Below are 24,755 nucleotides of genomic sequence, written 5' to 3'. Positions count from 1 at the left end.
GGTTCCCCCCCCCCCCAAATTATTGTTCTAGTTCTCATTTTCAACCAGCTCTAGCTCTGCATAATATTGGTAGAGATCCAAATAGGACTGATTGGCACAAAACTTTTCTGTCCCCAAGATGTATATTGCACATTTGTCATGTAAATTGAGATCAATGAAGTTGCAATAGGGGTGAATTTGACTCAGAGAAATGACAGCTGTAGCTCCCAAGTGACTAATTACATGGTATCAGCCTTTGCTATCGCCCAATATCTTCTAGTATGTATGTCCTATCCCCAGCGGGCAGTCTCTGTACTTACTTGGGAAAGAGTTCAGTGCGTCTTCTGGACGTGAACTGGGTCTTACTGATGCATCCGAGAACTTCAATCTAAGCACTTCCAGTAATAGCACTTGCTTTTTGGTTTGTTTTTGCAAGTGGAAGGAGTTCATGGGACTGGAACTCGAGATGAACTTTTGTCAAATTCCAAAATTTCAACATCAACATAAAAAAAAAAAGGCTGAAGAAATTCATTTCTTTAAAATGATCAGAGAGGTAAAAATTAAAATTTCAATGAGAACAACAGGAGATCTTAACACTACTGCAAATCCTTTCTGTTTTTTGTTGGGTTTATTTTTTTTTGACCAGCTATATAGGGTGAGGATTTGTCACAACACGATGTTTCTCTTTGGAGCAATTACTAGTTGCATCTGCATCTTTGCATCCAAAACCCCCTCCAAGTCAGAAAAAACTCACACCAGCCTTGGTGCACAGCACCCTAAGCTTCAGTTTGTGCTACACATTTCCTTTTGAAATCAGACAGTGAGGTTTTATATATCTACCTATATATACCAGGCAACATGGGATGACATTTCCCTGCGTGTGCAGGAGGACATTCCAAACCAAGGTCATCACACCGGGAGGCAGACACACTAAGTAGCTGCTAACAAAACCACAGTTCTACAGTAGGTGAGTGTCTAGTCTCATTTGGTCACAACACACTACATAACAATTCAGGGATGGGTCATCTAACCTCCCCATCCCTTAACTAAATTTTCACAAGTGACTTCAGCTCTAGTTACCCAGTGACAGTGAGGCATTGAGGCTACCCATCAAATCCTGGCTCACGCAGACTCTCTTGTAAAGCACAAACCAGTTATTCAATACAGCTGAACAGCTGATTTTAAAGCAGCTTTTGCAATAGCTTTGAAAAGTACAATACAACCCAGCTCCCTCCCCCCCGCCCTCCCCAGACAAGAAACACAATTAGAATCTGTACTATTAATCTCTAATACAAAAAATATATTGTGTCAAATGTCTAGACTTTTTTTGGACAGAACAGCAAATATGGAGACCACAAGCCTTTCATTTCTTTGTGGCTCTGCCTACAACAGTAGTTCTCTTCATAGTGCCCACTGGGATTCATAATATCAAAGTATTCTCTAGGAATTGGCCATAATCTTGAAGTAAGATTTGTTTTATTCTTACTGATAAAAAAAAAAATAAAAAGGTTGCTACCATTAATATCAGGTTTGATTATGTGACAGTTTGGTAATATGAGCTGGATTGAATATTCTGGAAAATAATAAATACGTTTGCAGGCAGAAGCACTGAATTCAGTTTGGCAGTGCAGATGATGGATTTGTTATACACCAAGTGTTCAATTGACTGCATTTGTTGGGGGAATCCCTAAAGTTTTTGCAAGTATTAGTGTAGCTAATGAATATGTATCCAAAAAATGTGTTTCTGCACCATTTGTCATATTTCTCCATTAAAATAGTTCACCATTCAGAGAGTGGAAACAGTTTCACATGACCAACTCTGTCCAGTTACATACCACAATAGTAGGAAATAATTCAAGTGAACATTTTATGAAGAAAATTGTCCAGTAAGTACTGAGGAACAGCAGATTGAAAATTTGCAAGGAGTAATGTGACCAGCTCTACTATTGTGTAAAAAAGAAAAGAAAAGGGGTGGGGGGCAATTCCTTATTAATAACTTAAATAAGTAATATAATAGTCTAGAAAGACACATTTTCAGATCTGGCATAGTTGTCATGGGCTTTGGGATAATTTCCATTTTATACTCAATTATCATTCAAGACAACGTAGTCCTTTATTTCTTGCATACAGAACATAGACCTATTTTAAGTAGGCTAAAAAAAGAAAATTGTCAAATTGGCAGCAAAATCTTACAACCATTTCTCAGACTTTAATTCCATTTTATACCTACACTATCATTTTGGCAGTGGGAAAGCACCATCTAGAATGGAACAGGTATTCCGTGTTTTAAAACTTTCCTAAAGTATCGTCTGTCAAGAAGAGAAAGACTTCTTATGTGATGTCAACAGCTTTTATTCCTAAGAGAGGCCTCTTTTAGTGATTTGGGCTGAATACCCTCTCTCAGGACCTGCTGAAAGAAAACTGTGTACAGGACACAAGAAAGGATAACAGCTGTTGTCACAGATAAAAATAATAAAAATAGTTCCCCATCTTTAAAGAGAACTATGTCAATAGCTTTTCATCTCTTACAAAAAGCCCAATAAAAATTTAGGTGGAGTACATCCGAGTTTTATGGGATTTCTTGCACTGGTAAATGAAGTTTGCATTTAAATCTACAGAGCGGACTTCCTTTTCTTTTGGCTTAAAGGATTTTAATGTAAACTAGTAAGACTGCAAAAGCAATGTTGTAAAAACTGTAAATTAACTTTATGATGCTGCAGTCTGGTGAAGCTGTGAAGTGCACCATTTTTGGGGCATAATTGTAAGTCATTTTTAAAGCATAACTATTAGGCTTAAATGACTCTCAGTGCTGAAAGATCTGGAAAAAGCATTTAGTGTGAATAAAAATAACAGGACGCATCTCCAAGTGGTGGAGAGTAGTGCTGATTTTTCACCACAGCAGAATCTGTTCCCTGTGTGGAGCTTCAAAGTGCAGTACAATATCTCCTTTTTTCTTAGTGCCCATCACTCTGCTGGGGGGACAACTGAGTTTGGTATTCTCCAGTGCTGTTCTTGGCTATTCACCTTTGTGTCCATGTTGGAGCCCCAACGGATGGGTGTAAGCAGGTCCTATACACTGTTACTAGTCCCTCGGGGAGTTCAATTCTTACCAAACAAAGAGAGCAACCCAAAATCCTCCATCTGTCCTGGACATCAAAAGAGTCATTCTCCACTCTGACCTTCCCCTTAGCCTGCTCCCTTCAGCTTGCTCCTCTGGAGTTTTAAGTTCCCGGTTAGCCACCCCTTCACTAGCAGGACACTTTCAAAGGGGCAGACCAGACCTCTACAATCAGATTTTCAAAAGTGTTCAGCTGACATTTAGACATCAAAGTTGAAGCGTCCAGAATGTCAAAAGTGCTCGGCACTTGACATGTTTTGCTCTCCGCGGCATTTGCATATATAAATTACATAGGTTACTGTTCTGTGCAAATCCCATATTGCAACACACCCTTATAAGCCTGTCCATAAAATAAATAAACACATAAATTAGGAAATAAAGTGCTTCCTGATACGGAAAAGAGGAGGCAGCCCGTGACTTATTTACATGATGTAAATAAAGACATTGTTATTGGGAGCTGAGCATCCACCTTGCTTCATTTAGGTATCAAAATGTCAGCTGAGCTTTTCTTTACAAAAATCCCTGTCACTTAACTTCTTCCAATGAGGGTAATGCACATGAAGTGGGAAGGATGTGGAGCTGGGAGTAGCCAATTTCAGAAAAGCACAAAGCATTACTAATACCGTGCTGTAAAACCAGCACAAAAGAAAGCAAGCTTCGCAACGAAGGGTGTATCTTCACTTCAGACTCAGGCTTGGGGAGCAGCACCTGGGTTAGCCTAGCTTCACAGTGAACAGCCACACTGTGAGCCATGGTGAGTTGCCAAAATCTGATCGATGTTGCGCTCTCTCAGATGTGCTAGTAGGTCGTCTGAAAGTATATCTCTTGAAACATTGCTGCAGCAAGCCATGCTGCTCAATGAAAGGATGACAGTAAATTGTGGGAGAACTTGCCTGGCTTTCTGAATGTGGCAGGAACTGTGGGAAGGCAGTACAGGGATGTCAGAACGTGTGCGTATAACCCTCCACCCTTACTAAAAAGTGCATGGGTAACTGGATCACATAAAAGGAGAACCCTGGGCCAAATGCATGCTCATAAACTGGCTTGGGTTGAAAGTCCACTGAATACAAATGAGGCGGTTTTGGGTGAAAGGGGGCAGTACTCAAGTAACAGCCTGAGCTAACTCTTCAGGAAAGGTGTTTTACCCCTTTGTACAATAACCCTTGAATGCAGCTTTCTCAGTTGCATTTGTCAGCTTGGGTATTTGCTTGGCTGGTTTTTATAATTGCTGAGTGAGGCATTTTAGTCCAGGAAAGACAGCTACTGGAAAGCCAGACTTAGTTGAAATGCTGACATTTCTTTCACCTCCTCCTTTTGCATGAGTAAGAAAAAATATTGAGGGCACTGAAATGCGTGCATCATGCTTTGGCACTTCTATTCCAAAGTAACTGGCAAAACCAACCAGCACACAGCTACATAAAAACACGTGCTTATATTTTGCATTTATCAGATTAATATTTTTTGGGAGGCAAGTGGAATTTGCGTGTGTGAAGGAAATGAGAGAGCTCTTATGTGATCAGAACAGTGATGTAATTCTTGTGCACTGCTGGACTGGGTTACACTGGAGTATGTAAGCCAGGTACCTGGTTGCAATTTTAACCCTAACTCTGATGTAAGTTTGCCTATTCTAGATGGCAGAAGTTAGATAAAGGTCTTTTTGGGTGCACCTACATGTCGCCCTACAGTAATGTAGTGATGTGCTACATCACCGTATGACATGCTCTGGTGACATAGCAATCATGTGATCGGCAGCTACACTGCTGTAGCGGCACACTTCCCTGATATAGCGTGCCCCTACAGTGACAGTGGCAAAATTTAACTGTGTGGGGCACACATGGCATAGCACAGGCAGTTACTGCACCATGCTTAAGTACAAAAGGAAGTACTAAAGCACGGCACAATAGCAACACCACTGTAGAGTGACATGTAGATGTGCCCATTATATAGCATTTCCAGCCTGCTTGCGTATTACAAGGGCATCAAAACAACCACAGATTTAGAAAATGGCAGAGTACTTCATTCAAATGGCATATAAAAGACTTAGGATGTAAATAAGCATCTCATTTGCGGTTTCAACTGGATCAGATCAGCAGGGGCACAGTCTTTTCTACACGTCACCCTTCCAAGTTGTGTTGCTGCTCCTTTGCTATTTGGTGGCCAGCCAGAGCACGCAGCCCTAACACACTTGTGCTGGAATGAATTACAACAGCTTGCTCCTGGGACAAATGCAACATCTAGTCACAGGCAACAAAATAACTAATTTGGGAAAGGAAATAAAAGAAAACTACACTGTGGGCATGTCTACATGTGATGCTATGTCACCGTAGCATCCGTAGGGGTCTATATATGACCAGGAGCTACTTCGCCATAGCTGTGTGCTCTGCCATTATAGTGTGCTGCTATGACGAAGTAGCTGCTAAAAACAGCCATTTGCAGCGCACACAGCACAGTACGGGCTGTGATTGCGACGTGATTTAGTACTTCCAACAGGAATTACTAAATCATGGTGCAGTAACAACATTGCAATAGCAACACGTGCAGGTGCACCCTATGTTCAGCAACATATCATCATAACTCGGGCCCCATGCTGAAACCTCTCTGGCAGAATAGCTCAGTGCCTTTGAGATGACTTTTCCTGCAAATAATTGATTATGAGAAACTAACTTTGACAGATGCATACTCCAAACCCCGTCAAGTCAGTGGGAAGACTCCCATTCACTTAACAGTGGGCTCAGGATCAAGTATTGATATTGTGGTACAATCCATATCTCTTTAATCTGAAGACTTTCTCTGGACAGTCTCTTTTTGAAGAAGTCAAATAGTGCTCCTTCTTTATGATGTCTCTATCATTCCCTATGAGGGACAAACTTTTTTCTGAACACACTGCACAGAAAGTAGAGTAATTTTATCCACATGCAGAATTTCAGTAGGCAGGTTTGGGTTGTTCTGGGTGGGGTTTCTTCTTTTAGAAACAGTTGGAGTCCTGCACAGTAAAGCTTATACTTTTCCTGGGGGACAGGGAAATGACACCCCAAGGTCTATGCTGCAGCTCCCTCTGACTCCTATATGCCTTGAGTGCATCAAACATATTTGGAGTCGGTAACTGCAGAAACACATGTAGAAGTTCTGCAATGGTGTGAACACATTATTGCACATACAGAGTATACTTAGGAATCCTTGTTTTGATTAGCTAACCTAAGCCATATGAAAAAGCCATTATCAAAATAAAACTGTGTAGGAGTGAAGACGAGAGAATAAGTTCACTGCCAAAAAGCTGCTGTTGGATGTTTCCCAGACAACTACAATGCACTTTTACTACACATTGGTTTTTGATTGGTGCCACATTGTCATTTTTTTCTCACTGACACTTGCCTCAGTAAAGAACAGGTATCTGAAGAGCAGAAAACAAAGTCCCCAGAAATATATATATTTTTTTTTTTAAAAAAAGGAAGAGCTATGGGTCACTGATAACAGTCACAGCTTTGTTTCTTCCTGCAGAGAAGGCTGGTATTTTGTCCAGGTATAAAATAGGCTTAGAACCAATGCCATTTCAACTGGAAGTAGGAAAGTACCTTTTTATTTGTTCTTTTGGAAACTTGTCACAAAGTGTTGTGTGAAATACTGAATGCAAAAAATATGCCGGGCCTGTGTGTAGCAGTGGGCTGGTCAACATGCTTATTTTAGATGGCCGAGCCCAAAATGTTGGATTCGGAGATCAGTGAGACAGAGTTACCTGCCAAATCACTGCACTGACAAGAGTCATTAAATTCTATATCAGCACCTGGACTCCTGTATGAAGAAATAGGTTCAGATTATTTTTAGGGTGTGTGTTGCCCACATCACCAAAGCTACTAATCTGGTGTCATAGTTAACTGACACTTAGCCTCGATGAGTTGAAACTCTGTTTAGATCTGGTTCACTACCACTGCCTGGAGAACACCTCCGACAGGATCAGCTTTTGTGATTGATTGAAGTTCCAGTTAATTTTGAACAGGGGCAGGTGGGAAGTCAGAAAGGTTTCTTATCTGGATTAGTTAGCTGTTGGCAGATATCAAATGTCTGTCACCAGATGAAACATACTGGGTTCAAATTCAGCTCCAAATGTGGAGCTGCCACCATTTGAGAGAACCTCCGGGATGTAACTGTACCAATTTCTGGGTATGCCCCCAAGACTGTGCAGCGTCTGATTAAAACAAAGCCAAGCTCAGCAGTGTTGATTATTTCTGTCTGAACTGGTGCCAAAATTAAGCTGTTTTGATGATTGCTTTACCTTTGTAGGTCAGCCCCCAAACAGGGTGAAAAATGGCTACAGCAGGACTGGCAGTTATCAATACTGTATTTGGTTGTTATAAAAGTGCTACTTCAAGGTGGCATAAAACTGAAAATTTGGAATAACATTGCACATTAAAAAAAAAAAAAAAAAAAAAGCATAACAGTTTCTGAAAGGAATGTTTGGGGTGTTTTTCCCAACAGAGTAGCCAGGGAAATGGTAGAGGCTTCAGTTCCCTGAATGGCTGAATACCATAGTCCAGATTCTCTGCTGTCCTGCAATTAGTTTCTATCAAAGTGAATGCATAAAGCTATCAAATTGTCAGGATAGTGTTGTAAATCCACCTCTGCACCATGGAAAATTAACAAGGTGCAGGGCACTGGAGACTCTAAGCCCAGGTGGTCAAACCTTGAAACCCAGAGACTCAAGCGGCTCTGAATATTTAGTACATTATTTATTTAGCATAATTGTCAGTGCCACCTTTGTGTCTCTGGTTTGCATTATTATTTCCTAAATAAGTTATTTCATGATATTTACCTTCAGAGTTTGTAGCTTCCTTATCCTATTGCCTCCTAGGAATTGTAGAAAAGCAAGGTTTGTTTTCTACACACAAACCGTAAGTGTTAATTCTGAGAAGACAACGGCATCATGGAGAAGCTTGACATTTTCTTGGGTGGTGTTATAGTGGGGCTTCTTCTGCTCCTCCAGCTAAAACTTGTATAGTGGAAATGAAGATCTGATTCCTTATATGCAATGTGCAGAAAACCCTTATTTCCTCCCTGCAAGGAGAAACTCCCTAATATAAAAGTCAAAGTTGGCCATTGGTTCTTGAGTGGAAAAGAAATGGCTAAAGTCCGTTTTGTCTACTGTAGTTGAAGTCGGATTCCTCAATCTGAGTTTCTGTAATGTTTGAGATTTTGGAGTGCGTCCTTCCTATCTCTTCCAGAGCACAGGCTAGGGAGTCAAGGTCACCATCATGCTGATGTCGGGCTTCCCAGAGGTCCAAAATGACAGCAGATGGACTACTTTGTGTAGCAAAGTAAGAGAGATTCCTAAAAGGGAGGAAAGGTAAAACAAAAGGATTAGAAAGGTCTTTACATGATTATTACCATGAATGTGAAACTGACCTTCTGTCCATCATCCCTGCTGCTACAGATGCATTTCAGACAAGAAAGCAGACTTCACGGACATTAAAGTAGCCAGCCAGCTGCTCCTCAAAATGCCAATTTTCTTTGCAGTGTAACTTCATTTCTCTAAAACCTTCAGGAAAAACAGGACTTGGAGGAATGAAAGTGGTACTGCATGGGAGCGTATTGTTGAGACTAACCTTCAGGTGACACTGGGGTTCATTTTTAAAGAGGTAGGATGAACAAGGATTTGTGGACAGTAATTTAAATAAGACCTTGTCACAGCCACTCATATAATTTAAGCATCAAATTAACATTATGAAGGGGTATAGGTTAAAGTTAAATATATATCTGCGGATGCATGTTAGATGAGAGAAAATTGACTTCTAACTGGTACCTGTGGTGATGAACTACAAGTATCATATATTTTTACATCTTTTTTTACTTACGCATTTTGATTTGGTTAAAAAATGCATATATCTGATTTATGGAATTTTGCAGAATATTATTTGCAAGAGACCTGGCAGAACAACTTGGTTAATAAATTCATGTTATCCTTTCCGTCTGCCACAATGCCTGTTTGATGCAACTACTTGTATATTTGCCTGGATATAATGATACAAATAAATCTATTGCATGCGAACACACATGCATAAACTTTGTGTAATATGCACTATATATACATATATATGTGAGTGCAGGAAAGAAAGTGATTGAATTGCAGAACAGCAAAGAGAAGTGAGAAACAGCTAATGCTGTTTACTGACACTGAAAATGTCTAAATTATAACTGCAGCACTTATTCCAAGTACTCCTGGAACATTTGGTTAGACAGTAGCTTTAGATACCTTTGACATTGGTTTCTTTGTAATGCAGCATCCGTTCATCTGACGAAGCCATCGTGCAGCTCCCTTAAATTAAAAGGCTTAGAGCTTTGTTAATTTTAGGCAGCACTGTGGTACTCTTACCCCTGGGATTGTCTACACATTATCACCTGAAACTAGTTATAAGTACCCTTTAGGCAGGTGAAAATTATGCCATCCCAGGGCAGGTTTAGCTCTGATCCATGTTACCGAGCTCATGTACCATTAACGTGTGGCCGCCGCCCACGAATGAGCTGCCCAAGTTTTAGTCCTCCAGGTGTGGGATAGTCAGACAAGGGTTTTAGCCTTAAGAAGATGTGACTGCTACAAACTCAGGCTACCACCAACATTTGAGTGCAATAAGCCCCTTACATTCTAGTTGCTGTATATTTTTGGTGCCACGAAGGCCTTCCTCTGCCATTGCAGACCAAAATGAAGTTTTGCCAGCTGAAGTCTGCAGGGACAAGACCCTTTTAGGCAATTATCAACAGACCTATTTCACATAATTCCTGCCCAAGGTTACTAGTAAGTCTTGTGCTCAGACCAATATTTACTGATGAAAGCCCAGCAGAAAAAAATCTAACCCCAAACCAAATCAACACACATTGGGCCACTTTGCACAAGTTAACCCACACATACTAGAAAAGTCTCGTGTCATCAAGGGCAGGGTTTACCCTGAGATTGCAATTTCAAGATAAGTGCCCTCAAGTTGCATGCCGTGTTGCACTGTAAATCAGCAAACCATGTCGGCACTCTTTATTTTTCTTTCAGGGTTGCTTTTGTTTTGATCTAGAGGCTTTTAAAGCAGCTTACCAGTATATTGAATTCATAGCAGTTGTTCCTGAGCAATGTGCCCTCAAGTCACAGCTAAAGCAAACTTGAAAAAAAAACGTTTGATACCAAACACCTTCTTGCTGCTACTCCCAGGTTATTAAAACAGGCATATATACCTACTTTTTTTCACAGGCTCGGCTATTTTTTGTACCGTGTTTGGCACCTTTAGGTGGCAGAAAGTTAGATGCAAATAGTGAATCATGTACAGATATTGTATTCTAATACAGACAGCCTCTGCGGTGAAATAGAATTTAAGCCCTGAATTGTTTAGTGCATTGCAAAGTGCAGAGTCACAGGATGAACTGCCTGGCTCTCTGTTTTGGATAGACAGAGTAGTACCTGAAGCCAATGGGCTACATGGGTAACACATGACAGTCGGAATCTGAATTTCTTTTAAAAACTTTTATACTATTAAAATAGTTTTGTGGACAATAAAGCAATGGTGGTACACAATAATGGCGTGCATGTAATGTCCTATCTTGCCTCTTCTACAGTTGTCTCCCACCACTGCAGTTTGTACTTCACCTAGATAGGTTGCAGGTGTATCCATATTAGTCAGAGTTTATATCTTTGTGAGCGAGCGTTTAAGAAATGTGGTTGTGTTTCACAGGCAGTGTAAGACAAGGTCTTCTGTAAAATTGCACAATGCAGCTCAACTGCTTAATTATTAGGATTGGGACTAGAATATATTTTGCTCACTGCGTTGCAAAACTTTGCATGATGTTATCTTCACAAGTGTAGTTTTGTGAATGTGATCAGAAAGTAGTGGCCAGTTGACCCATGCCTTCATGTTTGTTGACATACTAGTCTGATATTGGTATTATGGTTTGGAATATTTGCTACAGCTTACGTGAACGCTAGTTTCTGTCTGCCAACCATGCTGACAGCAGACTCTCTTCTCTCTTCTCATTGTTTGGTTTTTATTATGGATGTAAAAAAAAAAAAAGGAAGAATGGGGTAAAGCCAAGTGGTAAGCCACCTGTATTTATTTGTTCTGGAAATATATCTCCTGTTTGGGATCATTTATAAACAGACAGCAGGATGTAAGCTATTCCAAACGCACAGTGTCCAATTCCAATTTGCCGCCAGTATCTTTTACACTTTATCCCATTCATAATAAAACGTATCCAGAGTGCTTGGAAAGACACATGCCACCTCTCTGTAAAGCAGCATTATTTATTCCAAGATGAGATCTCACCTTCTGTTCAAACTGGAAGCAGTGTGAATGCCCATTCTTTGAGCATAAGGTGGCTGAGTAATGTTAACAGGCAGCTAGTTGTGCCTGAGATGTATTTTTTTTTTAAATCAACAAGCACTCCTTACTTGATTTTACCTTCGTTGGTAGAAAAGAATTGTTTTTACACATCTTGTCTATTCCTTCCATGAGACATCTTGGGGCATCTGCCACCTATAGCAGGTCTTAATTGTTCCCCACCATGTAGTCCCCTGCACCTAAAAATGCAATATTTTTAAATACCTCCATAATATAGAACTCACAGAAGACTATCCTACCTTTATGAAAACAGGTAAAAGAATATACTCTTGGAGCTTTTCTCATATATTTCTGCACTTAACAAGTCAAATTGTCTATAATAAATAAGGTAACCTCATTACAAAAACTGTGCCTCCTGGAAGAGTACAGTAATACCAAGTGGGGAACTGAACCATTTTCAATAAAAATATTAATGTTTTCCTATCATCGTAATTGTCTCATTGAATGGGAGTCACTTACGTGACCAAAATCAACCCTCCATACAGTGGTTTAAATGTGAAATAAAGGTGAGACTCCAGTCATACCAACAGCAAGTAACTGGGAAGACAAAAATGCACTTAACTTGTTTTATTTGTCAGAGTTTCATCCAAAAGCCGATGTGTCAGTGGAATCCAAAGTACTACAAGGCAGCCTCAGGTAAAACAAACACACGCTCATTTCACTTCTAAAGAAAATTCTGCAACAGGCTGGCTTAGTTTAACATAAATCCTACTGGTATAGCATGGGCTTTGGTAAATACTGTTCTGCAGTCCCTAAGAACCTAATGAATCCTAGTTTATGATGAGCCCTTCTTCCTTCTCTAAGTGCACGATGGTTCAGTTTTATCAGGTTTCACAAGTTGATAGTGCCTTTGTCAAAGTAATATCGTTCAGGGCTAAACCTGAAGGGAATGTTAAGAGGGAATTTATCCCTGTATTCATCCCTAAATAAACAGCTGGGAGAAAATATAAGGATAGCACAAGCTACAGTCCATGGTGTGGCTGTATCTGCCTTCTTAGAGGAAGGTTAGCATTTTGAAAACCAAAGAAATTAGTGTATTAGTACTTGAAAGGTTTTTATTATTATTATATTGACTCAGTTGATCCTGAAATTCCTATTTACATTTTAACTCTTCTACAAACAGCATCTCTACCACCGCTGGTGAATGAAGCAACATAGTTTCATAGACATTGTTTTATTTCAATAAATAACAGAAATAGCAAATCTTTCTGTTAGCTCTAAGTGGGCTAAGCTCATATTTGCCATATCCCCTATTCAAGAGAGAAGAACTAAAGTGATGGTCAGAGTGGTCACTAGCATACTGTCCCTGTGTATTGTCTAAAGCAAATGAAGGCATGCCTACTCTTCCCATTCATCCTTTCTTTCCAAATAGAGGGACTCTTTCGTAAGATACTGGCATTGAGTGAAAAAACCTGTGTTCCATAACAAAGGAAACATGAGAAACAACCAGTTCCAAAACAAGGTAAAAGCACTTCACTTTACCTGCAAGCAAATTCTCAGTGGAAAGGTCTAGGGAGGCATTTTCAAAGCAGGGGCGGCTTAAATGCAAACAGGTGCTGAAATGCAAGCGTCCTTGTAAATGGGGAAATGAAAGCTTATCTGGAATGCAAGCTTAAACCAGATGCAGGGATGAGACATTAGCACAGGGGAACAAAGGGGATTACCCTCAGCATCCCAACACAGAGTTTAGGCTTTGTCCTCTGCCTGCTGGCCTTTTGGCTGTAATTCCATACTCAGGGTTGTTCAGAAGGGGGATTGTGAGGCAGTTTCCATCTAAGATTTTGTTCCTGTTAAAAAAAAATTCTGCCAAGACCCTGCAAATGTCTCCACAAATGAATTGCCTCGGTGTCGGATGTTACACAGTTATTAGCTTTCCCCGACCACAAAGAATGGGAAGAGAGGGATGAGTGTATAGAGTGTTTGAGTGAGCACCCTGTTCAATGTGGTTTCCGACTGCTTCACTATGCCCCAGCGAGGAAGGAAATTACCATCCGTTCTCCTATAAATGAATGTTCAAAGCATGGATTAAGTGATCTGCCCATAGCCACATGTCGCAGAGCCTGTATCTGAAGCCAAATCTCTTTAAGTCGCAGTTCACTGCTTTGCCCGCTAATCTGTTTTGTGTCACAAGCTTTGGTTCATGTTACAGTGGCCTAATAAAGCCTAAATCTGAGATGCTCTCCATTCAGCTGCTGTTTTAATCACATAAAAAAGATATATGAACTGCAGTGTTTTCCCTTAAGTGTAAGTATGATAATTATTATTCAAACATATTTAATATCAGCAAACAACAATAACAGCAACAAAAAACCTATGCTAGCAACAAATTATTCCTATTGCATATGCAAATATTGCGTTTTAGAATTGCCTTCCATTACCTGTTGATGCTGTTTTTCTGTGCTAACATCTGCCAGTCTTTGCCTTTGGCATTGGGCGTGTCAAATGTTGCACATATTCTCTGTCTAATGGAGTATGGGATTTTGAAGGCCTTTGGACCAGTCTGTGCAGGGAAGTTGCTGTCATCATGTGCAAAAAAGGTGATAGTTTCTCTTTCATTCTGTGCATAATACAAAAACAAAACAATTAGTAGGTAAGTCAGCTTTCTGGTTGCCAAAGGTACTGTTGTTACCTCCATTATCATAGCAACTAAGCACCTAGCTCTTTTCACTATATTTACCCTGGCAGCAGTCTTGGGAGGTAGGAAAGAGCTATTAGCCCATTTTACATACAGGGAAGATAAAACTACTCATTGGCCTTCATCACCCAGGAAAACCGTTAGGATGCAATGCTGACCCCTGGTCTCCCAGTGCTAAGCTTCAAGTCACTAAGCTATTGCCAGGGTGTAGATTGTAGCCATATTGGTCTAAGGACACAGGCAGACAAGGTTATTTGGGTGAATCTGATATCTTTTATTAGACCAACTTAAATAGTTGGAAAACAGTTATTAAGCAAGCTTTCAGGTTCAAAAACCCTTCGTCAGGCTAAGGAAGTTTCAGCAGTTGGTGCATGCTTTTGTTATTGCCAAGCTTTTTCCGCACTGGATATATCCTCTAACTTAACTCCTTGGTATAAGCTAGTATTTTCAGCACTGTTGAGAAACAGAAACTCCCTTTACTATACCATAAACACAGTGGGACACTTTGATCCACTGTAAGCTGCCAAACTTAAAGGAGTTCACTGAAATTAAAAGTGCTTGCTAGTCCATTTTCTCCATATTCACTACTCATGAACGAGTACAACTAAGGGTATATATCAATGCCTGAGAACAGAGATTTTTTCATGTACTTAGAGCTCCTACACTTTACCCTGAACTTCGAGGATACTACCATAGGGTACTATGGTAGGACGCAGAGGTATTTAAACCACCGCCTGAGTAGCTAGGTTTCAGTTAATCAGTTTTCTAATGCGGTGTAATAAACTCTGTAATATACAGAGTTTCTGCATGGAAAGGTTCACCTAAGGAAGCAGAAACAATAGCTTAGAATGCTATCTAATAAATGTGTTGGTCGCGAATCGAATGAATACCAACAATTTGCAAGCAAACTGTTTGCTAAATTGCATTTTTTAACTAATTTATCAAATAGTGATATGTTTCTGGCCAGCACATAGAAAACAAAAGGCCACATATCTTGGGTAACTCAGTTGCCAAGACTAGCTTGACACGGAGTATTCAAAATTCAGGAAAATGCCCCAAGAAGCAAGGACTGTGGGATTTGTCTCAGTCAATACAGGGGAGACTTAGCACCGAGGGGAAGGGTACTATTTGTTCATGCTTCACACAGGCTTTTGCACTCAGATTTAACCTTGAAGGAGCCAGGGCAGCTATGGGGAATGAGCAGTTGTCTGCTCTGCTTCTCTCATGCAGTTTGTTCTGAGTGCAGGTTGAGTTGTGATCACTAGCAATGAGATTGATTGAAGGCAGAAAGAACAGGGTTTGCGTCTGAGATCCCAACTAGTGTTTGTAGTACCAATGAAAAAATAAATCAGCCTTTTTATTTGTAAAACCACAAAAGCATGGTCGAGGGATACTTAAATGTATTTATAAAGAGTGCTGATTTAAAAGAACGAGTCAAAATGGTGTGGCTTCTTTGTTCATATGTTAACCCTACAGGGCAGGAACTCTTGGTAATTTTTTTTATATACAGGACTCAGGTACCTAAATCCAAAACATAGATCAAAATAACCCTACTGAGCTGTGACTGATCTCAAAAGATGGCTAAGATCCTTACGTTTTAACTTTTAAAGACCTGAGGCACCTAAGTCCCTTTGTGGATGTGAGATTTTGTCCTGTACGTGCCTTTGTAACAAGGAACCTTTCTGGACTGGGGCTCCACTCAGTGCTGTGCAGCATAAATATTAAATAGTAATGATGCTACTGGTCTCTTCATATAACATTTATGGCACATCCCAAAAGGCATTCATGCAAAGTAATAGGAATTCTGTAGATACATCACGTTGTCTGATTGTTTAAATTAAATATGCAGAAGAACAGTAGATTTTCATACCCTGCACATGTGAGATAAGCCAGTGCAACCTGGTTAGCTGTGGGAATTGTAAAGCAATGAGAAGTTCAAGTATTCAGCCTATTTTTTTCTTCTCTTTTTACGGTCAAATTATTCTCATCCTTCCATCAATTTTTGAGATAGGATAAGAAAACCTTCCATATTAGTGAATCTGTTTGAAAAGAGAATTGTAACATGCACCAGGGGTTTGTGGACAGGCCTCTCTTCAAAAAAAAACTCAACCTCAGCGGCAAAATTTAACTGAGAAAAAATGATGACAGAAGTCTGCAAGAAATTATGGCACAGGCATGTGAGACTCTGAGGTTTTTTTAATATATTGGACATAAAAAAATGTAATACATGGAAAGAGATGATCAAAAATATTTATTAGATTATTAAACCTGAATGGCTTTCCCTGGTAATGGACTGAGTCTTGCATGGGTGGGGAGGAAAGGAAATATGACCAGAACAAAAGTCCTAGATGTTGCATAAGGAAGATATGAAAATCACACGCAGAGGTCATGGAAAACGCTTCTTATTTCCATTACAGTATCAGGACCCTATTCTTCAGTACAGACACAGTCAGAGACAGGCTCTGTCCTGACCCATTTACAAAGTAACTTGTCATAACAGACTATGTTAGTTTTTCTATAGGTGAGAAAATAGTGACTTGTTTCTGCATGTTTCCCTCTCAATCTTCTCCATCTCAGTCACAAATAAGCTTTTAAAGATTACGGTAACTAATGCAAATAAAGCATGAGCAACTAAATATTATGCTTGTATTGAGCATCTTTAGAATACTGTTGTTTCTTAACATGCTGCTCTGAACATCTTGGATGCCAGAGGAAAACCCAGAACTGTATCCAGTATCAAGTCAGATTAATGTTCCAGATCTGCAACTAAATCCTTTGTAGAGAGGAAGGTCTGTCCACAGGGAGCACCCTACAGACCTTCCTACTTGTAATCATCTTCTACAGCTGGACTTAAAAGGAGGTTGAGAAGGGAGGAAGAATAGTTTAGTGGTTAGAATAATCCATCCCTTCACACCTCATGTGCAAAGCAAGGACACTGTGCTTTCCTAATGTTAATAGAGCAGGTCTCACTTCACTCTGTGAAAGGTAGGAAGAAGTTCTTACTGTCATGCCAGGCATCATTGGGTGGCACTTTTAAAGCTCTTTAACGTGTAAGCAAATGTTCAGTCTTGCAATAACATACCATATGGTGGTAATAGTGTTACTATTAAAGGCTCTAGCAGAGAGATCTATGCAAGCAGCAGAAAAGCTTGCTCTTTGCCTTGGTTTCTGATTAGACTCGTTTTTTTTGAAGATGGAGTTTCTTCCCTGGGAACTAAGCCTCCTGAATGAAGGAGTATATGCATACTGTTTGACCACCTCTGCTCTTTGAGTGGCATTTCTGTGTAAATAGTGGAAGTTACTTAATCTGACTGGTACGGCGTTTGCACATAGTCGTTTCCTCCCCCAGGAAAGGCGTCCTGTTGAACTCTGGATATGTGCTACAACCCTGCAAGGGGTTAAAACTGGTTTCAGAAGCAAAGGGCTTGGTTTTACACAGAGTACACTGACCTGGAGTTGTTTACACAGCTACTTAATGACAGAGCTGGGAATAGAGAAAGATGAGAGAGAGCCAGCTACCTCTATAATAGATGTCTGGATCTGTAGGATCTGCTCATGGCCCTTGACTTGTCGAACACAGATCTTGCAGGACAGCTGCGTGGTTGTAGGAGTATAACGCTCCAGCGAAAAGGCACAGTGCAGTGGCTGCTGGTTACTGCACCACACACGAGTGAAAGGGATCTCCTGTATAAGAAGCATGTCCCGGAAACAAAAAAGGGGTATTGGAGGGGAAGGGTTGGGAGCGGAAGAGAGAAATGGAGAGAGAAGCTGTGACACAACTACAAAACCGGAGAAGAATAACAATAATAGTTACTTCCATGGTTCCTCTGGAATTGCTTTTGTAATAATGTCTCTGTGAACATGGAGTAGCACAAAACTAATTAATGTCAATTCCAATTGATAACGCTGGGACGTTAAAATTACCACAAGATTAAATTTCATTCAGTGACACAGATGACGAGAGAGCATTGCAGCTAAAATGAAATGTAAAAAATCCAAATAAATGTATTTCCAAGCATAGAAATGTGTTTATTCCCCTGCCCTGACATAGGGTCCAGAATTCCTAATACCTGTTCATCTCTAGCCCTTAGAGTGCTATCAATCTCACAGATTGGCAATGAAAAAGGGATCCCTTAAGAAGTTAATGCAGGTTTGATCCTATAGTACATGCAACAGCTTTTTATTCGGTCCAGATTGAAGTCTCTTGAGTTCTTCAGGTTTCTGCTGCTTCCCTGGAGAAAACCGTACAGCACTCACCTCACTGTTATGGGAATGGATCCAATCAGGTGTCCTTTTCTTCTTATTTTGGACCACCTGATACAACTCCTTACCTTCTGCAGTGACCAACCTAAGGGCTGAACCCAATTTGGATGTACGCTATCTGCACATAACTACAGTCATTACTGTAATCCACCAGCAACAGACTTCTGGCATCTCTGGTGACCTTGATTTCTGGTGGAGGCGTGGAGTCATGGGAGTAGTAAAACCATATATCCAATAAGGGGTAGCTAAACCTTTTTGTTAAGATTCCTCTAAAAACACAGTTCAATTAGCTTCCTTTCCCATGACATTTAAGGAGTGGGATACATTGTTATTTTACTATCAGTCCAATATTTGACATGTTTCCACCTTGATGGTGTTAGTCTACACAGTTGTCTTGTAGCCATATACTTCAACCAATGTGCTGTCCACTATTTTCAAAGTACTTTAACATTGCACCAAACTGCCAAATAAAAAAACAGGCAGACAAAAATGCCAAACTAGTATTTTGGTAGTAACTCTCCTCCCTAATTCACCCCTCTGTTTGGAGCTTTTTAATGCTGTCTGCAATAAGACATGATGCTAAGAGAAAAAAAGAGAGCTGTGTGTCAAATTAAAGTTTAAACTATTAGTTGTAAAGATACATTTCTCATCTCTCTCTAAATTTTAACTTGATAAATATTTGAAGACAGAGATGATTTGAGAGGCATGGGGGTTCTGGTCCTAGAAGGAAAACATAAAAACTGTGACACTCATAGATTTAATTCATTTACAGTTTATATTACAGCTACATTTTAAATGATGTGCTGATACATTAAGCATGTTATAGGCGTAAGTAACGTGTGTTATAAGTGGCTATAATCACATTGGTAGGTATTATATATGCTTATAAAAAATCTAATGTGCTGTTGGAGTCTAAATAAATTATTAAAACAACTGATTAGATATCATTAAACCCTGCACTTTACAAGTGTGACTTTTAAACCTTTAGTTCATTGGAATACATGAGTTCTCTTCCCTTCTTTCTAGTCAGTCCTCTTTGTGTGGCTAATGCCCTATAGGGCTGAGCACATTTACTGCGGTAGTGCAACCTGTGCCCCCCACTGTGACATTAGTTAGAAAGTGACATTTTATGCCTCTACAGCTCTTTTCCACTGGGGTTAGCAAAACAGGAAGCAGATCAGGCTGATACAGAGTTATCTTTTCATCCACTGCTAAAATGCAGCTACCTTTGCATCTTCTCAAGATTCCCAGGGGTTATTCAAAATGACACACCAAGTAGTAATTACAAGTGCTGTGTTTAAATCCTGAGTAGCAAAATACTGAAGCTGATACCAAAAAAAACCCCAAAACCCAAACATTTTTAAATATTAGGAAAGCAGCAACTGTAATTAGATTTTTCCCAAGTAATCACCTTTGCTTTAATTCTGGGAAAGGTGAGGAAGGGATCACACCAGTCTGAGAAGAATGATGTGAAAAATAATAAGAGAAGATAAAATATTGTGAAGTTATGAGTGTTTAAAGTATTCCGGAAATGCTTTCAGTTTGATTCCCCATTATAATTAGGCTCCTAGCAGATGGAGGGAATGTAAATCATTTCCTAGCTAAAGACAGGCACTGGATCCTCCAAGACAGAAGACACTGGGGAAAACAGATGCTTTGACTCAACAAAGCTGCCTGTCTTTCTTCTTACCCTAGCTGTAGCCAACTAGCCATCTCTTCCTGCTCTGACATCCACGCTCCTTCTGAGCGGTTCCCCCTTCAACTTGTGAAAGTGGTGGGAGAGGACCCAACCTTTTGGCACCTGCTGTTGCTGCTAAGTGTGAGTGCACACACCTACAGCAGTATATGTTGTAGCTGTGTTGGTCTAAGGACACAGGCAGACAAGGATCTTTGGGCAAATCTGATCCCTTTGATTAGACCAACTCAATAGCTGGAAAAATTCTTCTTTGCAGGCTTTTATAGTTTCTTGTAACCTTTCTTGGAAACTGCACACACATTGTATATTACAGAGAAAAGCAACCTCTACCTGCTGCAGGTTGTTTTTGAGGATTGACCCCCTTGCTTTGTAAAAATCCTAAGCCAAAAATCAAGGGAACAATGATAAAAAAGCCTGCTCTCTACATATAGGTTCAGCATCTGGCTTACTGCAAAACCCAGACTCCCTTTCTACCAAGAAGCAGCACATGATCAAATACCAACAGCTAAATACACCTGCTTGCATCTCATTTCCTACTACCTCTGCCACAAAATCAGGTGAAACCAGTGTACTGTGCAGTCTTCCAAGAAAGTTGTCAAAACTTCAGGCTGTTTTGAACCAGAAGCAGCTGTTGTTTTAGAGCCCAAGGCGCTATAAGGAATACCTTTCCAACAGCCTTTCTCCCATAGGTACAGCAGGAAACAACCGTAGTGCCTCTCCTGGCTCCTTGCACATGTTGGGTCACAGCTACAAGAAGATTTTAATGTTCTGGCAAAGTTCATCATTGTACCATATAAAAGAGCCACCTAGAGTTCACTTTGGCTTTGGGGCTGGAGATAGGTAAATAAAAAGGGAGCTAAAATTGGATGGGACCACTCCAATAAAAGTGGGTCGTGGGATTCGGGAACATATTGTACCAGATGGAAATGGGTCCTTTTTTTCTTTTTGCATGAGGCCTAAATCTGAGCTGTCAAAGTGAGTTTAGAGATTCATCACAGACTCACAGACCATGTTTCACTGAGCAGGAAATATGAAGCTAGTGTAAATTGTGCTCTAGTTCCTATTAAAAACAATAATTATTATTTCTCAGTCTCCCAAGTCATTCAAATTACACTCAATTATAAAATGCAAATATTTATTCAGCTTCAATATCATCATCCTGTCAAATCCACTTTAATGGTAGAAGTTTTGCAGAAACTGTTGTTTAACTCTGCACTGCTGCCGATGCCACAAGCATTGGTTACACGATTGCCACGTGTAAACCTACTGCATGGAGCTAGTTCTATCTATCCCATGCCGTACCCTTCTTAAAGCAGACACAGCACTTGGCGTTACTTAAACACTACTCTATGGGTTATGATTCCCTCATCTGATTTTTTTTATCTCCCAGCAATAAATTTAATAGTTACTTTGGACTGTGCCATTCACATTAGATCCAGTAAAGTGAGGCCCTTACAACCCGTAAAGATTAATATGGAGAAATTTGCATGGCTATCAGGACTTGTTTTAACAGCACCCTGCAGTTCAATTTGGATGGAAAACTCCAGAATATTGCTTGCCAACAGAGTACAAAGATACCTAGGTTTAATATACCATAAACAATATATTTATTCATAGAAGCTTTATGCAGTATTAGGAAAAGTGCTGAACCACATACAAAATGTCTTTGGGCCTCTGAGTCATTCTCAGTACTCTACATGCACTGGAGACTTGGATCTGGCACAGGAGATAGTGCCCCAAAGAAGTAAAAACTATGCAGAAATAATATTTACCAAACTCGCACGGACTCAAGGAAGGTAGATTCAGGGGCAAAAAACCCAACCTTGTTGGGTCACCTCCATAGTCTTACTTTGGCCAGTGCTATATTTGTTCCCTGCCACCTATTTTTCTTATTCAGCATCCAGTCCAACTTTATATAGTTGATTCCATTCTCTCTCCTATGTCCATACAAGAAACTAGGTCAGTGCTCAATGGTGGAATTTCATGAGCACTGAAACTTTACATATTTGTAGTGTGTGCTCAGTATAGGGTATCCAAATGCACTGCTCAATGAACAGCAGAGTTATCCATCACTAAGTCTGTTTAAACAAATACATTTGCTGCAGAAAGGTAAAAGGGATTGAATTCTTCATTGAGATATATTGGCTTTGCAGCAAGCCTCATAGTTAAACAAATACATTTATGATGCATTAACAGTGCTGAGGTCCACTACTGGGTACACGGGCCATTTAAATGATGTTAATTCTTCGTAGGGTAGCTATAAAATGCATTTTGTTCCCTTTTTAAGGCAATCTCCAGGGATCAGTAAGTGAGATGTCTCTAAATGTCCTGGGTGCAACTCTACTCTACTTTTACTAGAAGGCATTCTTCAGAAAACAAATTATTTCTGAAGTCGTACTTGAATGTATTTTATAGGGTTTCTTACTTTGGGGGTTGATCAGAAAATGATATACTGAATTTTGCAGTGCTTTTATGTATGCAGGGAAGCAAATGGCAACGTAAAACAGCATCAAAAAATGTCTTTCTGTTTATTACTGCATATGAACTCTGGGTTTTAATCTGTATGTAACTCACCAGTGAGACATGCCCTGAGATCATGATTGGGTTTGTTTTGGAAACTGTAAAATTTAGTAAATACATTAAGATAAATACTCTGGAGAGGAAAACTTTTTTTTTGCCAAAGTTTGTGAGAATCGCATTCTTTCTTCCCCGGTTATGTGACATAAATTACCTCTGTTCTATTATCGTAATTTCCAGAGTAGGCTGTATAGCATTGTGGGGAATTTCAAATGGAGGTACAGACCCCTTTGAATTGCAAGTGTGGGTGTTCACATACTTTTGATTGATCGTAGTAATCTTTTACGGACCCATTAGACACAGTCTGCGGACCCCAGATTGAAAACCACTGGTTCAGGGCAGTATCCTTACACATTTAGGCTGCCTTTGCTCAAACATCACAAGAGATTGTGTTCTCCTTTCTCTATTTGGTTTCAGGAAATGGGAGATAATATACTAATTATGTACTCTTTCTGTGTTTTAAGAGAGACAAGCAGTTTCTCTGCCGGTGTCTTGCTTACAATTTCCAGTAATGCACTTGATAGACTCTCTCCTTTGCTTTGATTTATGCCTTGCCATCTTCAACAGCCTCTTTAATTAATGCACCACAAATGGGAGAACTTACTGCTCTATCTCTGTCATTTCTAATCCTCAGTAATATACATGCTATGATTTGAACTCATGACATTTAAATGCTTGCAGATATACTCTGTGTTTCAGCTGTACACTCGGTGTTGCATTAAAACCAGGATGACAAGTCAATCAATTACAGATATTGAAAAACTACTTTTAACGGGAACGATAACATTTAGCTAAAATATAGGGACTCTGGAGGAGGTGAAAATAACATGGGGGAACATAAAACATTTGCTTTTGTAAGATGAAACATTTACCACTACTCTACTTTATACGAATGGTCTCATTCTGCAGTTTTTTCACACTCGTAAAAAATTGCGTTTTTGCTAAACGCTCACTGATTAACTAGATACGTTTAAAAAATAAAGGGCACAATTGCCTTGTTTGTCCCAGTGAAGACTCGCATTGCCTTTTAAATTAAACAAGTAAACAAAATTGGACAGGTACCTGACATGCAGTGAAAGGTTTAATCCTCCAGAGGAAGGGGGGGATATCAAGGACAGATATCTGAAGACTGAAGGTATTCCCTTTGAAATGCAGCAACTTCGGTTCCTCCAGTAACTGTCCTCCTTGGTGTCTTTCATCCGAAACCACTTCCTGCAACAAGAGGGGGGAAACTTTACAAAGCAAAGATGAGGCTTATGGTTTCTTTAAATATCAGAAATAATACCTATCTTAAAATAAAAGAGGCAGCACTCAGTACGGTAGCTGACTGCCTGCAGGTTTCTGAGCATGTCGACAGACAGTGCACGCAGTAGGTGGATGGGGAGTACCACCTTTCCCTTCCTGAGCAGGCCAGAGCAACTGAGGCAGCATAGAGGGGGAAGTAAGATTTTCCTTGCAGTGGACCAACATAGAGGAAGAGGAATGAGGGATTAACTTCTGCTCTAGTCAAAAATGTGGCCCGGGGCTTGTTTCTGGAGCAGAGAGAGTAGGAGTCTCAGTTCATTCAGGGCCTGCCCCAGCTCATTTGCTGTGTCTTTTAGTGCTGTATATTCTGAGCATAAAAAGCATACAGATAAAGAGTTGACTGTGTAAACAGGAAATAGACAGTAGAAGACAAACTGGCTGAACAGCCTACATAATTCTTTGACATTAATTTAACTGGACAGATAGATCACAATCATGATGAGCATGTACTCTCAGGACTTCAAAAAGCACTGAAGAAGCATCACTAAATTTGCCAATTTGTTCAAATATTTGCATTGAAAAATAATAGTAAGAAATCCTTTCTGTCTGTACCTGAACAATCTTTTTTAAGGCTGTTTTACACAGATATGTGAGGAGCAGAGTCCTGCAGAAATATTTTGAAATTAGATTTTAAATCCATATGAATTCTATCTAATTTGTGAACACCAAAGTAAGTCAGATGGCTTGTCAGGAGCATGAAAGCATTGTTAGAAGAACTACTGACTTGGCTACAACTTCTGAAATGACTGTTAATATTCAGCTCCTTGAAGCTATAAATCAAGAACGCCCCATGAGAAACAAGTTCAGGGAGGGCAT

The 24,755-nt window shown here is 39.9% G+C and overlaps 1 protein-coding gene across 1 annotated transcript in view; it reads right to left on the bottom strand.

Moving 5' to 3' along the window:
* Positions 1 to 1,360: 1,360 nt before the first annotated feature.
* UNC5D (unc-5 netrin receptor D) overlaps positions 1,361 to 24,755 on the bottom strand; it is a 187,356-nt gene continuing 163,961 nt past the window's right edge. Inside the window, exons 14-17 of the mRNA XM_090053908.1 lie at positions 23,697 to 23,846; positions 17,618 to 17,782; positions 13,842 to 14,020; positions 1,361 to 8,419 (exon numbers count right to left, since the gene is read on the bottom strand). Coding sequence (XP_089910034.1) covers positions 8,215 to 8,419; positions 13,842 to 14,020; positions 17,618 to 17,782; positions 23,697 to 23,846 — 699 coding nt within the window. The 3' untranslated portion in view covers positions 1,361 to 8,214. The remainder of the gene's footprint in view (positions 8,420 to 13,841; positions 14,021 to 17,617; positions 17,783 to 23,696; positions 23,847 to 24,755) is intronic.

The sequence above is a fragment of the Crocodylus siamensis genome, chromosome 6 (genome assembly GCF_052110815.1).
Source record: "Crocodylus siamensis isolate JL-2025a chromosome 6, ASM5211081v1, whole genome shotgun sequence".
Classification (NCBI taxonomy): Eukaryota; Metazoa; Chordata; order Crocodylia; family Crocodylidae; genus Crocodylus; species Crocodylus siamensis.
Note: the sequence above shows the minus strand (reverse complement) of the source record. Positions and strands in the feature narration are given on the sequence as shown.